Source organism: Typopeltis vanoorti, chromosome 5 (genome assembly GCF_054136105.1).
Source record: "Typopeltis vanoorti isolate ZY-2024b chromosome 5, IOZ_Tvanoo_1.0, whole genome shotgun sequence".
NCBI classification, from domain to species: Eukaryota; Metazoa; Arthropoda; class Arachnida; order Uropygi; family Thelyphonidae; genus Typopeltis; species Typopeltis vanoorti.
The window spans coordinates 2,384,614-2,399,821 of record NC_143553.1 but is presented as its reverse complement, the minus strand read 5'-3'; the positions used below and the strand labels follow the sequence as shown (position 1 = coordinate 2,399,821).

The 15,208-nt window shown below is 36.0% G+C and overlaps 1 protein-coding gene across 2 annotated transcripts in view; it reads right to left on the bottom strand.

The window, feature by feature from the left end:
* The window catches only part of LOC150106189 (RRP12-like protein), a 582,235-nt gene extending 569,862 nt beyond the window's left edge, over positions 1-12,373 (bottom strand). The window contains exon 1 of one of the 2 annotated variants that reach the window (XM_090392222.1): positions 12,031-12,373. In XM_090392222.1, coding sequence (XP_090248348.1) covers positions 12,031-12,154 — 124 coding nt within the window. In that variant the 5' untranslated portion in view covers positions 12,155-12,373. Of the gene's footprint in view, positions 1-12,009 lie in introns of both variants that reach the window. The other variant, XM_090392221.1, reaches the window with a different exon arrangement.
* Between the last annotated feature and the right edge of the window lie 2,835 nt (positions 12,374-15,208).

The following is a 15,208-nucleotide window of genomic DNA, read 5'->3' as shown; positions in this document are numbered from 1 at the left end:
AATCAGTCTTATTATATGGAAATGAAATCTGGACAATAAAACAAAAAGACAAACAAAGATTAATAACAGGAGAAATGAAGTTTATGAGAAAAACTGCAAGGTATACTCTATTTGATCTCAAAAGAAACGAAGAAATTATGAAAGAATTAACCAAGAATCAGTAATAGAAAAAATCTAAAAATATAAATCGATAGAACACGTTCAAAGAATGAAAAAAGAAAGATTACCAAAACAAGCCTTAAAGTACAAGCCATTCGGAAAAAGAAAACCAGGACCTCTTAAAAGATTCAACGATGATTTCTAAGGCCGAAACAGGCCGCTAGGCCTAAATCCTTGATATGCATGATGATAATGATTAATTCCCCATAAAAAGAGGGTTGTAAAACTTCCATTACGTAACTAAGTTGGACTAGGAAAAGGAGTACTAATATAGTACAACTGTAAAAAAAATAATAATAATAAATAAATAAAATGTTTTTCTAAACAGTTAAGTCTTTGGGAAACTGCTTATTCAAAAAACAGAGGTAAACAGAATTAAAAAAAAAAAAAAAAAGAGGGAGAGAGAGAGAGAAGCTAGTTTGATGAGTTTATATCTGGGCTGATTAAGGATTTTGACCAGCAAGAGCTAACATGTACAGAGAAAGTACATCCCATCACATGGAATGCTTAATCTAAAATGAACTTTGTGATGTAGGCTTAGTCTAAAATGAACTTTCAGGGAGGATAGAGAAGATAGAACAGGAGGAGGAGTACTGTTGATGATAGCTGATGTGTTGCAGCCAAAGAAAGTAGTATATCATGATGATAGACATGTAAATGAGAGTTCATTTGAGGCAGTCTGGTGCGAAATAGTGACCAACGCAACCAAATATACAGTTGGATGCTGCTATAGGCCAGGGAGTACAGGGGGAGATATTGAATTCATGCATCAGCAACTTAGTGCAATGAGTGAAGGCTTAGTGATTATTATGGGGGATTTTAATTATGGTGATATCAATTGGAAGGAGGAAATATCACGTAGCAAAAAGGAAATGGAGTTCATACATCTGCTACGAGATAATTACTTGAAACAGCACGTAACTGAAGGGACACGTGGTGTGAGAGTGTTGGACCTGGTTATTGGTTCAGAGGTTATATGCATAAGTAAGGTGACCTCGTTACCTCCAGTTGGTGAAAGCGATCATGTGGTATTGACTTGGGAGGTTGCAAAATCTGTGGATTTTTCTATTAAGAAGGGGTATGTACGAAACTACAGGTTAGGCAATTATAACAAGCTTCGGAGTGAGCTTGCAGCCATCCCATGGCAGAACATATTGCAAGGGAAAGATGTTAGCAGTGCTTGGGATAAAATCAGCGGGTATCTGAGGAAAGCAATAATAGATTGTGTCCCCATGGTCAGGAGGTCAAACAAGGCAGGCATTAGATGGATGAGCAGTAGTATCAAGCTTGAACTACAAAAAAAGAAAATGTTATGGAGAATTTACAAGGAGAAGGGCAATCAGGACACCCATGCGCAGTACAAGGCTCAAGCTAGGAAGGTTACCAGCATAGTAAGAAAAGCTAAATCAGATTATGAGAAGACCTTAGCCAAAGAGATCAAGGGTAATCCCAAAGAGTTCTTCCGCTATGTGGCAAGTAAGAGGAAGAATGACTTCGGAAGGATAACCTTAGTGGGTGCTGATGGTATTGAGGTGACAAAATCAGATGTAATAGTTGAGTTACTGAGTGATCACTTCTCAAAAGTCTATCACCCAAGTGAGGATATCTCTATACCTATAGCAATACCTAATGTGAGAATTGAAGCTAAAGAATCAGAGGTATTAAATATATTGCGAAACTTAAATGCAAACACTGCGGTAGGCTTAGATGGAATATCAGCTCGGGTGTTGCATGAATGTGCAAATGAATTGTCAACCCCTCTTACCTGGATATTTAATTTAAGTTTGAACTCTGGTATGGTCCCTAGGGAGTGGAAGTTAGGCAAAGTGGTTCCTTTGCATAAGGGTAGCTCTAAAACTGCAGTATTGAATTACAGACCAATCACCATCTCAGGAGTAGTGGTAAAAGTATTGGAAAAGTTGGTTAAAGACAAAATTCAAGAATGGGTGGATCAGGATATGATACTCTATAGAGGCCAACATGGTTTTGTTAAAGGTAGATCCTGCCTTAGCAATCTATTAACTATCCATAATAGAATAACATCAGAGTTGGACAAAGGAACTGGCTACACAGTGGTACTTCTGGATTTTGCTAAGGCTTTTGACAGGATACCCCATAGAACACTGTTACGCAAATTGGAGCAGATGGGAATGGATATTAAATTGGTGATATGGATAGGAGAATGGCTCAAGGAGAGATACCATAAGGTGGTGTATGGAGGAGCCGAGTCCAGAATGAGGCAGGTGACCAGTGGTGTGCCTCAGGGCTCTGTGCTTGGGCCAATGTTGTTTAATTTGTATATAAATGATATAGGAAACGACTTAAAGGGAGATATTCAGTTGTTTGCTGATGATGCAAAGTTGTGTAGTGCAATAAAAAATCAAGCTGATGTTGAAAGTTTGCAGGAGGATTTAAATAAGCTGGTAAAATGGGCAAAAGAAAATGGATGTCAGTTCAATGTGGAAAAGTGTAAAGTCTTGCATTTTGGGATTAAAAGATTACCAGCTGTGTACTACATAGATGGAAAGGTACTCCAAGAGATTGATGAGGCTAGGGACTTAGGGGTATTGGTAGATAAGGAGATGAAGTTCAGAGGACACATTGCTAAGGTGTCCAAGATTGCACATAGGATTACTTGGTTGTTGAGGAACACACTGACATCCAGAGATAAAGAGGTTATTATTCCCCTTTATAAAGCATTGATACTTCCACATTTGGATTACTGTGCTCAGGTCTGGTCACCTGGATTCCTTGGAGATGAGGAGGCTGTGGAGAGGGTTCAGAGAAGAGTGACCAAGTTGGTGAGTGATATAAAAAATGCTCCCTACATTGATAGATTGAGAGCTTGTGGATTGCAGAGATTGGTTGATAGGCGAAGAAGAGGGGATATGATAGAAACATTCAAATTACTAAAAGGTTTTTATAGGATTGATGCAGGGGAAATGTTTCAGCTGTGTGATAGTGATGGAAGAACAAGAGGTCATCTCTGGAAATTAAAGAAGAGTGTGGTTAACAAAGGTGTCAGAACAAGGTTTTTTGCCTGGAGGGTGGTGAATGAGTGGAATTCATTGCCTGACTTTGTTGTGAGCTCTTCATCTGTAAATGAATTCAAGAAGAGATATGACAGATATTGTTTTGCTAGTTTGGGTCTCCCGCGATGAGTCTATTGACTCCATGGAGATACCCGTAATAATAATAATAATAATAATAATAATGTACAGAAAGCCTGAGTAAACTATGCCGTCTTAGAGACTCAGTTATAGAAGACAATATATGGAGATGGGAGGATTACAATTAGATCACACAGATGCCAGCAATACAATAACATGATTATATATCATCAAAAATTCCTGATATGTACCCTATAAGGGTGTACAGGAAACTATGTCAGTGGTACATAACTAAGTTTATATTACAGAAATCTACAATTACTGTGACCTACTGTTTATATCACCTTCAAAACAATGACCCTTCAATTATCCAACCCTCTGCATGTCAAATAACTTCTGAACAGCACTATGTAACTGCACTTCAATTATGACTCTTTATCAGAATGACAAACTGCCTTCCTAAGAGTCAGATAAATGGCCATTACTGTCTCATGCCACTTGATATATATAATATTTTTTTTCTTTTACCTATCTTGGCATACTTCCTGGAAGTTCATGACTTGTGTGGATTGATATAAAATGGGAATTTTAAATGCACACTTAGCACAGCCGACCAACATATCTTTTCCATACAACTGCAAACACATTGAACCTGCTTCTCCTTTTCTTCAATTATTCCATCTACCACTGTTCTCGGGAACAGCCTCCAACAACTTCAATCTCCAGCTCTTTAAGAAAAATGTCAACAGATTTCTTCTTTCTCAATCCTTATCTATACCTCACACATGATATACTAATGCAGAATAATTTTAATTTTCAACTTTTCCTGCTAGTAATGGATGCAGCACCTACTGTTTTACAAGACCAGAACAGCATGCGTGTGTGCACACACACGCACATGGGAGCTCCCCCAGAAATGCCACTTAAATCTACTGGTCGCAAAAAATTTTACTCACCCATAATATGAACTGAGAGAGAGAGATTACCTACCATGGCCATTCCAGCAACAAACAGAACATCTTTAATAGAATTAAAAAGCCAAATTCAAATAACGTGCCGCAATCTGAAAAATCTGCCATGTCTCTTTAATTTTGTCACTAGTCCATTGTTTCTAACCCCCAGTTACATGCTACTTCTGTTCAACTATCTGCTAATCAATTACTAGTCTTCAGTGAAGAACTGGTTCATTTCATTTTCTCATCTATCAAAGTCAAGTGCAGATGAGTTTTGTAGAGAGCTCATGTAAAAATATGCTGCTTCCAATTATTATCTATGAATCTCATAATGGACAAGTTTCTCCTCATCTGAAATATCTGTAGAAGCATCTGAAAGAGATTCATCACTTGAGTCTTTGATTTCCTTAACTAATTTTTCTTTATCAGCATCTAACTGACAAATTCTTTACATTTTATTACACTCTGATACTGTTCTACTACTGGGTCTATGAAGATTTTAATGTCAGTAAATATTTTCTGTTGAAAATTTTTCCACTTCATTATATTATAAATTAAAAATGCCAAGAAATCATATTCTTGGTTTAATCCTTTATCCAAGTGTAAGCAAACAAAGTCTGCATGTGAAGTACCTTCACAATTGGGCAACTCATACACAAAGGCTAACTTCACATCACTTGCCTTAGTATCCCATAATGTAAAGCACATATCCTTATGGACATGTATAATACTATGCATTATGAGAAGGGTCTACCTAGATTGGTTTTGACTTTGCATAGGTGATGCGGGCTCTAAAAATAAGACGATCCCGCAAGATCGCCCAACTCAGCGTTGTTCCACTCAGTGACAGGCTCACTCCATCACCGAGAACAACTTTTCAGCATTGGCTCTACCCAGTGGCAGGCTCACCCCCACCACCAAGAAGAGCCATAATCTTAGCGGTGGCCCCATTCAGAGACAGGCAAAAATCTATCCCCAAGCAGAACCTCTCAAATTAGAGCCAGAGTTGCACCAGTTTCGACCTTTATTGAGGTCTCGTGAGTGGGAGCCAGACCCAGAAGTGATACCAAGATTGAAGTAATGCAGAAGTCATATTTCCATATACAAGTAGCCAAAAGGTGTCACATCTTATTACTAAAATACTCTGGATTTCAGACAGATGTTGAAAGTTTTTCCACTTGGTTATACTAGAAATTAAAGATGGATAATGAATATAATTTCTTGACACGTCTGTAAGGATATGTGTTTGGAATTATGGGATACTAAGTGATGTGAAGTCATTAGCATATATATATATACACACACACACGAGTTGTCCAGTCATGAAGTTACTTCACGTGCAAACTTTGCTTACATTTGGATAAAAGATTAAACCAAGAATATAATTTCTTGGCTATTTGTATATAGAAATATGACTTCTGCATCACTTCAACCTTGGTACAGCTTCTGGGTCTGGCTACCACTGATGAGACCTCAATAAAAGTCTAAACCAGTCTGAGGAGTCACCCTTCTAATAATGCATAGCATATGTCCGTAAGGATATGTGCTTTGCATTATGGGATACTAAGGCAAGTGATGTGAAGTCATTAGCCTCTATATACGAGTTGCCCAGTCGTGAAGTTACTTCACATGCAAACTTTGTTTGCCTTAACTTGGATAAAGGATTAAACCAAGAATATAATTTCTTTGCATCTTTAATTTCCAGGAAATAATTTACTGAATTTAACTTTATAATAGGCTGTATTAAAAAGGCACTTCATGTTCAAACATCTTACAATCTATCTTCTAGAAAGCAGTGTTGTGTTTCCTGGTTAATTTCTGGACAAGTCTATGTCACAGCATTTTTGCAAAAATTTAATGTTAGATTAGGTTAGGTAAACTCACAGAAACTGAAGTTTGTGAGTTTACTGTGTCTAAATAGCTGAAATATTTCACTTGTTCTATAGGCTCTCCATTCAGAATGCAGCTCAAGTTTTCTATGCTCCTGCTTATTTTCATAGTTTTGGTCTTTTTATTGCTGATTTTCATGCCAAATCTGGAGTTTCTGCGAGCCATCCTTGGATATTTTTTATACGTTAGAGAATTCAACTCTGCCTTCATAGTACAACCAGTTTAATGTCTTGAAAGCATGTGGTGATTGTTTTTAGTTGATGACAACAGAACTCCTTTTTCTTCATGTTTTTAGTATATTCTAATCCCTTAAATTTGCCTTCAGTTTTGTACTAAACAAAACTAAAAAGTTTAGTTTTCATTTACTGTCCATAATGAAGGGTGAAGTAATCATTATCATCAATTTCCTGATATATACCCATAAGGAGTGTTCAGGTTACTATGACAGCACTACATGGTTAGGTTTACATTATTATTAATATCCTATCAACAATTTTTCTCCATTTTATTATTATTATTATGACCTTTTTCTTGACTACTAGTATTAATAAATTAAACACTTAATTCTGTATGTTAGTCAAGTAAATATTAGTTTAATATCCAATGTTTCACTGACTGATATCTGTCAGCATTTTCAAAGGAATACACTGGTAAGCAATAGAAAGTAACAAAAACTAGGAAACTAACTGACAATTCTAAAAATTATATAAAGTTATCACCGTGAGTGATACAATGACATAAGACGCGTGTCGCAAGCACAACGTTTTATTTGTTGAGATCTTTAATGTAATTTTCATGAAAGTTCATTTCTTTTTGGTTAAATGATCTGATTAGAGTTTTCCATATATCTGGTAAGATTAGGCCTTGATTCTTATTTAAGTTACCCGTTGAAAGGGCGACTGTAGCAGCTTCTTTAAATGTTCTGGAATGGTAGTTGTCTTCTATGGAGGGCATATGACTCATATCCCATTCAATATTATGGATGGTAGAGGCAAAGTGTGAAGAAAGGTCTGATACATCCTGTCTGTTATTCCTTACATAGCCTATGTGTTCTTTCTTTCTTTCTTGTATCAAAACTTCTAGATGTCTGTCCGATGTAATTAATACTGCAAGAACAAGGTATGTTATAAACTCCAGAGTATTTGTAGAAAGGATGGCTATCTTTCGGTGATCTTATAAACTTTTGAATGGTCTCAATAGGTTTGAAGGTTACTCTGATATTATATGGTTTTAGAAGAAGAGCTAATTTTCTGGATATGGCACTAACAAATGGAATTGTTATAGAGCTGATGTATTGGGTTTCATCTCGTTGTCTTTGCGGTATGTCACTAAAGAGAATCTTGTTGATGATTCTTGTAGGGTAGCCATTTAGGGATAGATCTTTGGATATTTTCATTAATTCTTGTAGGTCGCTAGGGTCTGTGGTACACTGTATAGCTCTTTTTTTGAGCATATGGATAATGTTGAGTTTCTGGGATATGTGGTGAGACGAGTCGAAATGGAGGTAGCATCCAGTGTTAGTAGGTTTTCTATATACTGACAGGTTGATGCTATTGTCAGTTTTCTTGGTTTAATCCTTCAGTTTTCAAGTCAGCTTTATCATATTTGATTCCTTTAAAAAATACAGCTTACCAAAAATAACAATAAATGAAACAATCATGTGATCTGGTCTCCGATTCACCTTTGCAGCATAAGTTTTTTTTTTTTTTAAATAATACTATTAAAAAAGAAAAAGCTTTTTTCATCATGTAAAATGTGCGAGTATATAATTACGCTAAGCTAATTCACGTTGTGAATTGTGAAAATAAACTTATGACAATACTACATTACAAATGCATACCAACTTAGGTATTACAGAGAGGTGTTCGGAAAATTACAGTTAGCAGTGAAACAAATGAAAATCTGTCTTGTTAAATTAAATTTTTTTTAATTTAAGTTATTAAATTAAGTTATTAAATTTTAAGTTATTAAATTAAATTCAAATATGTCTCATATTTTAATTTTTTTTATTTATTTATCTAATAAATAGATAAAAAATGAGATGATGTTTTAAACAAAAGCGTAAATTATGCAAATCAAATATGGCAACATATTTTGAATGCATTTAAAACGAGGCTGAAAATTCACTCACCAATTCTCACTAATAACTCACCTGTGGCAAATGGATTTCTGGAGCCATATATATATATATATACACACACAAGAACAGTTTAGATTTAGATCGTGTCATAAAGTTTCGTGTTTCAAGGAATAGATGATCAAATTTAAATCTAACTGCAGAATCTGGATTTAGTTTCAAAGAACTCTGTATAGTGTAAATGGCAGCAGGTCAAAGAAATTATGTAGTTGTGACGTTCCTGAATTTTAATCTCAGCAGAATGGTTCATCTGTCTAATACAGTATGACAAAGTTGACAGGAACAGGGTATTCAATAAACACCAGCTACAGTCAAAGGTAGTAGTAGAAAAGAAAGCAGCTTATGAAATGTACCACATAGAAACTTTTTTTTTTTTTTGAATCAAAACAAGCCTCTGAACTCTAGTCAATGTAAATTTGGCTGTCAAGCCCTTGAAATTTGTGAAAATTTAGAGTACTGTCCAAATTTCAATTATTCTGATTGCATATGCCTACCTTCAAGTTTTGGGAAACAACTGGGTGGTGCTTCACCATGTGTCATGCAGAAGCGATATCTAAGAAAGAAAAAAAAAGTAATTTCAAATTTACCACCTGGGGCACTGTATGGTGTACCGAATGTAGTTGTAATTTTTCCGTGTGTATAAGGAGAAAAGCAAAACAAGCATAAATTCAATGAGTTCAACATGCTGCCCTTCCTGGTATGCCAAAAATCTTTGTACAATGTGTTCAGTTGCAGAATCAGCTGGTCTAGATTGATGTTGCGCACATGTCACGTTAAGCTGTCTTTTAGCACTGGCAAGTTATTAGGATGATTCCGATAAACCCTGTCTTTGAGAAATCCTCAGAGCAAGAAGTCACAGGGGATCAGATCAGGTGAACAATGTAACTTCCTGATCACTCTGGTTTCTGTGAGATATTCTCGAAGAACCTCATGTACAGATCAGCCGATATTTGGAGGGGAGCCCCATCCTGCATGAAAATGACCGAATCCATGATAAAATTGCTTGGCATATCACAATACCTCTCAGCAGTGCAGTAACTGAGCAGGTAACAGGACCTGACTGGTGAATATCCTCAAAAAAAGAATGGTATAATGATAAACAAAGCTGTTACACAAAAGAAACCTAACCGTGCACCAGGCAGTAACTTTCGATGAATGTAACGGAATTTGTTGAATTGCATGTGGGTTTTGCATAGCCCATACCTGACAAATAAGGGTATTCATAGCTGTTCAGGTAAAAGTGACCCTCATCTCCACACAAAATCATCCACGTCCACACAGCATCCAACTCCACTCAAGCAAGGAATGTTAAAGCAAATGTCAGTTGACTTTCCAAGTCCTGCAGGTGCAACTTCTGTGTCACAGTTATCTTGAATGGGTAGAAATGCAGAATCTTCCATAGAATTTTTAGACACTTGTGTAAGGAACATTCCATGTGTCTTGATACAGTACATGAAGATGGTGAACCTTGTTCAGGCAATTTCATTGCCTGAACAAGGTTCACCATAGTTAGTACAACTTCACAAGCAAAGCACATTGGGGCAAGGTTAGTGCTATCACTGCAGATGGTATTAACAATCAGAATGAAGGAGAAAATCCTATGTCCATCTTTTTAAACTATCCTGGCCCCTGCTGAGTTGCATGATATGCAAATTCCATGCATTTTTCATTTACAACACTCCCAGGTAGTGAATTTTGAAGCTGCTTTTTTTTCTCAGAAATCACTTCCACATGACACACAATGTATTCCTGCAAAGTTTCACAGCATTTGGATCATTGGGTGGTGCTCCACAAGGCCATAAACGGGGATACTTTAATTATTATCGCCCTGTAAATGGAAATTAATAAATTCTGTTTCCATATGAGCTGCTAACCATTACTTATTAATTCAATGTTAATGTAAATAAGGAATAACATGTTCCCCTTCTCTCCAACCTGTTCTATCTCTTCTGAAAAAATTATATTCATCATGAAATCTCCACAGTATTTCTCATTTCTCAGCCCTATTTCTCACATTAATAATTCAAATCACGACTTATTCTTAAAGTGTTATATACATAATAGTATCAAAGTTCGGTATAATTTGAGTTTTTCTACACTGTTAAACCATTCCTATTGTTATATGGAATACATCCCTGCATCAAGACAACTCCATAAATTTACTTCGGTTTTATTTCTAAATCTTTGAAAAGCATTATGGATTTCATGACTCAACTTAATTCATTTTAAGATTTTTGTTTTAAGTTTACAACAGCCAGGATAAACATTAACTAGTAATTTTACAAATGCTTGTGGATAGGTAGGAAAAGGGATTCCTTCACCAGTCTCAGGACACCAGTTAAGATTAGTATTATGTTAGGATTATTCCATTTTGAATCCAGTCTGTTCACCATCCTGCAATTGTGCCTGTGTGCACAAGGTACATCATGTTGTGCTATGAAATTAAGTTAGAAATCAATGGGAAATATTGGCAATAACTTACTTTATTATCCTTATACATGTGTTTCTTTCTTGAAGCAACAACATAAATGATAATCAATGTCTAAGCATACATACTATAGTCAGGTTTTCTCAGTGTCAATCCCTGCAATATTATAAGATATTGCAGTACCAACATGGTACAATTTTATAGTATCAATTTGTGTTAAATATGTATTGAGCACAAGAGCCAAATGGCGCATCTTGATATCAGTACATAGTGCCAAAAGGGATCAACTTGTGGCAGCTGTGCAGTATTTGTCTATGAAGAGTAAATATCCTAGATCTGAAGTGAGACTCCTATGGCTTGACTGCTTCTCATGAAGTGTAATGTTCTCAGAGAAGACTTAAATGCATACCCAAACAATGTGTTTGACAATTATTATACTATTACTCCGATATGAGTACACAGCAGCTGAAAGTGGTATAAATTCTACAATGCACTGCTTCCTGACAGCAAAGAAACACTGAGGTTATAACATAACATATGCAGCAGTTCACACAACATTTATTCACTGATCTTTTCTTATTACTAATCTCCTGGAATCAAAGACTCATCACAGGAGAAGTCCTCATATCAAATATAACATCACTATAGCAAAGATTACAACTGTTGTAACCTACAATGAAAAGTCTACTCCGCTTGTAACACATCTATAATTTTGAAGTTAATTCATACTTTTAGCATAAAACATTCAGGCAATAAATTCCGTTCATCATTCTCCACATAAAAAGCTTCTTATTTTCTTATTCACCATATCTTTGCATAACTTCCAGAGGTAGACCTACCTTTGTTCTGGCAATGAAATATTTCTCCCATATCCATCCAGTAATTCCTCTAAACTTAAACATGTTAATCATATCTTACTGTGTAAGCCTAATGTAGAACTTAATTTGGCGACATAAATTAATGCTTAACTAGTAAATTGTGTTTAGAAAAAAAAATTATTTTTAAGTGTAGCATTGTCTGTGGCATTATTATTATTAGTATGACATTAATTCTTCTGGAGTCAAAGAGTGGTAAGATTTATTATTATTATCATTACATCAACTCTCCTGGAGTCAAAGAATGACCGAGAACGACAGGTTTTACAGGATTTATCCCTTTTCATTCGTGCGATAATTAATAAGAAAGTCATATCAGGGTATCCTTTACCTCTTTACCAGATTAGAACATCCATCCATTAAAATTTTATGGTATTTCTCCGAAGAACACAAAATGAAATTAAATGTGTGGGTTGGGGAGGGGGGATTCATGTTCACCAACAAATTGATACCTTACCTGAATTTTTACCAAAATTACCTGTCTTTGCTAGATCACGGAATTTCCTTGTTTGCGGATTAGAACTACTACTTTTCCCTTTAACCCAACGTCTTCCTCGACCCTTTGTAGAGCCACGAGCTATCCTGTAAGATTTACCAGGCATCGTAACAAATTAACACGTGCTTTTATTTCTAAATAACACTAAATTCAGTTGACTGAGTTCACGTGGGACTGAAAACTGTTTCTTACATCACGAAATAAATAGCGATCTCTAACGGAGAAGAACAGATTTATTAGATTCCTTTAGAATAACACGTCCAATTATAAAATTTTTCGAATTTAGGGAAACAAGATAAATAATTAGCATACAAACAGTGTCGTAACGTCGGCGTGGCGAAAGAGGCGCCCGCCACGGGCGCAACTAGGTTTGGGGCGCAAAACGTAAAAAATAAAAATAAATAAATAGATATAAAAGTCCTTTATTTTATATTGTATTTTTAAACTTCGGCAATACGCCTTTTTAGACACAAATTCTGCGACACACTGCAACTCATTTTGATGGGGTTAATAGTAAGTATTTAACATATTGCATTTAGCAAAATTTAACTTGTTAGATTTAAATTTTTCAAAACTTTTTGGGTAGGGGACGCAAGTTAGACACACGCGCTTCATACCCTCGTTACTGTACTGCATACAAATACAATATTAGCATGGATAAGAGATAGCTCACTGACAGATATCAAAAAGTGGTAAAGGGGGATCTGAGTATACACGGTTTAAGTGGAACCACATTATAGGACCTCCGCGGGTTTGCGTAAACCAGACTTAGACGTTTGAGTGGTTGATTCCAAGGTGGTTGGAACAGGGCGCCCACTAGCCTATAGCCATAATAATAAGGTTATAATATTATAAGAATAACTAAGATCTAGTTAGTAAGATACGGGAGGAGCATGGGGCAACTCCGAAGTTTACCAGCGCCACCATCTCTTTACATGGCGTATGGAGCACAGATAGCTATCAGGACTTAAAACAGCTTGGGCTTACGCAGAAGGATATAAAAGTTCTCTCCTTGAGGGCCCTATAGGACACACTGGTGGCATGGCGTTGCCACCAGAGAATGACTACAATGATAATTAGAACAGATATAGGTTAAACAGGCATAAACACTTGTAAAGGCTTAGGCCTATATCAAGTCTGGACGTGATGAAGGGTGGTACTGCCCATAATCAATACAAAGATTAATTAAAAAAATAAATAAATAAAATAAAAAATAACAAGTGGTGTACCACAAGGATCAGTGCTTGGTCCACTGTTATTCAATCGGTACATTAATGATATTGAGAAGGATTTGACAAGCGACATACAGCTATTTGCTGATGATGCAAAGATAGGTAGGGTAATCAGGAATGCATGATATGCAATACGTGCCAAATGATTTGAATAGGCTGGAATTGTGGGCATGGTAAAAGGGTGTCAGTTCAATGTGAGTAAATGTAATGTCATTCTCTTTGGCATAAGTAGATATCCAATGTCGTATTATATTGGTGGGATTAGGCTAGAAGAAAGTAATAGGGCTAAGGATCTTAGAGTGTTAATCGATAGGAAGTTGAAGTTTAGGGGCCATATGGCAAAGATTGCAAATACAAGGCCATGTGGCAAAGATTGCAAATAAAACTCAAATGATAATTACAATGCTGAAAAGAACGTTCACCTATAAAATAAGGATGTCATTTTGCCTTTTTACAAGGCCTTGATAAGACCTCACTTGAACTATCGTGTGCAGGTCTGGTCTTCTGGTTTCTGTTGTGATTATGATATATTGGAGATAGTACAAAGTAGAGTGTTAAAAATGATATCAGGATTCTGGAATACTGATTATGAAGATAGATTTGAGAATTTGTAGACTGCAGACACAAGCAAACAGGAGAAAGAGGGGTGATATGATTGAGACTTACAAACTTCTGAAAGGGTCATATAGGATTTCAATTGAAGGAATTGTTTAATTTATAAAGGGTGATAATAATCTCTCGAAAAACCTTAATCTCTAGAGTGCTTCTCCAAGGTAACGAATGGAAGATTCAATTAGATATGTTGGGCGGCCCGAATATATTAAATAAGGACCTAGGGCTATCTTGATAGCGAGGATACTGGCGTCTGTAAGGTACACTAGCTGGGTTTGCTATGTTCTTCTACTAACTTTGAGCCAATACCCTGTTTTTTACCTTTCATCTCTGGGCTCGCTTGACCAACTCCTTTCTACTTCTGTCCAGGACTCTATTGGATTAGTCGAGGACTGGAGTCTTTCCTTTCATTTCCTTTCCTTAACATAAGCTTATTTTGTATGGAGAGAAGAAACTCATTATCAGAGCGAAGAGACAGATAAGTTTAGTAATTGAATGAATTCATAATAAAAGATGAATTTAAAGTAGAAAGAGGTGATAAGATACAGCGAGTAGACAGCCATAAGGGGACTACTGAGAAGAAAGAATTACTGTGAAACTGCATAGCCAATATTATGATAAAAGCTATAACATGGAATGAGAAATTAAGTGAAAAACGGATTAACTCCACTTTTACCTTGCCAAGAACTATTTACCAGCAGCAACAACTGAATTCAGAAACAGTAAAAGAGAAATAGAGATTTGTTAGCCTTGTTGATGAGTGAGTAAAGTATATACTCTCCAGCCGGTTGTGAATTCAAATATTGTCAGAAGCGTGGATGTTTTGTGTAGATGATGTTCGTACCGGGTTTGAGACAACCACTCGACTTATTTGAGGCTTAAAGTGGCTTGAACCTTCACTCATGATACCCATACCACAAAAAGATACTAGTGAATAACAATATTTCGTGGTTGGATTTACACTAAAATAAATAAATAAAATAAAATAAAATCTGGGAGACAAACACATTGAGCAAGGAGCATAAGGAGATAATAAATATTTGCATAACGATGAATATTTGCACGATGAATCGGTTGGAAACAGTAACTGAAATGCATTACTACAGAATGAACAGCCACGAACAGATTAGTTCTCATTTAACAGAGAATTCTTTGATATGTGACTAGTAGAAGAATGAATCAATATATGCATACTAGTCAATGAATTAAAAACCTTTATCCAGGTATACGTAAACTTCACTTATGTTGAGTATGCAAAATACTTCGTCACGTACGCATCCCATGTTCTTGTTTCTGACAAACTGTGTTAGGACAAC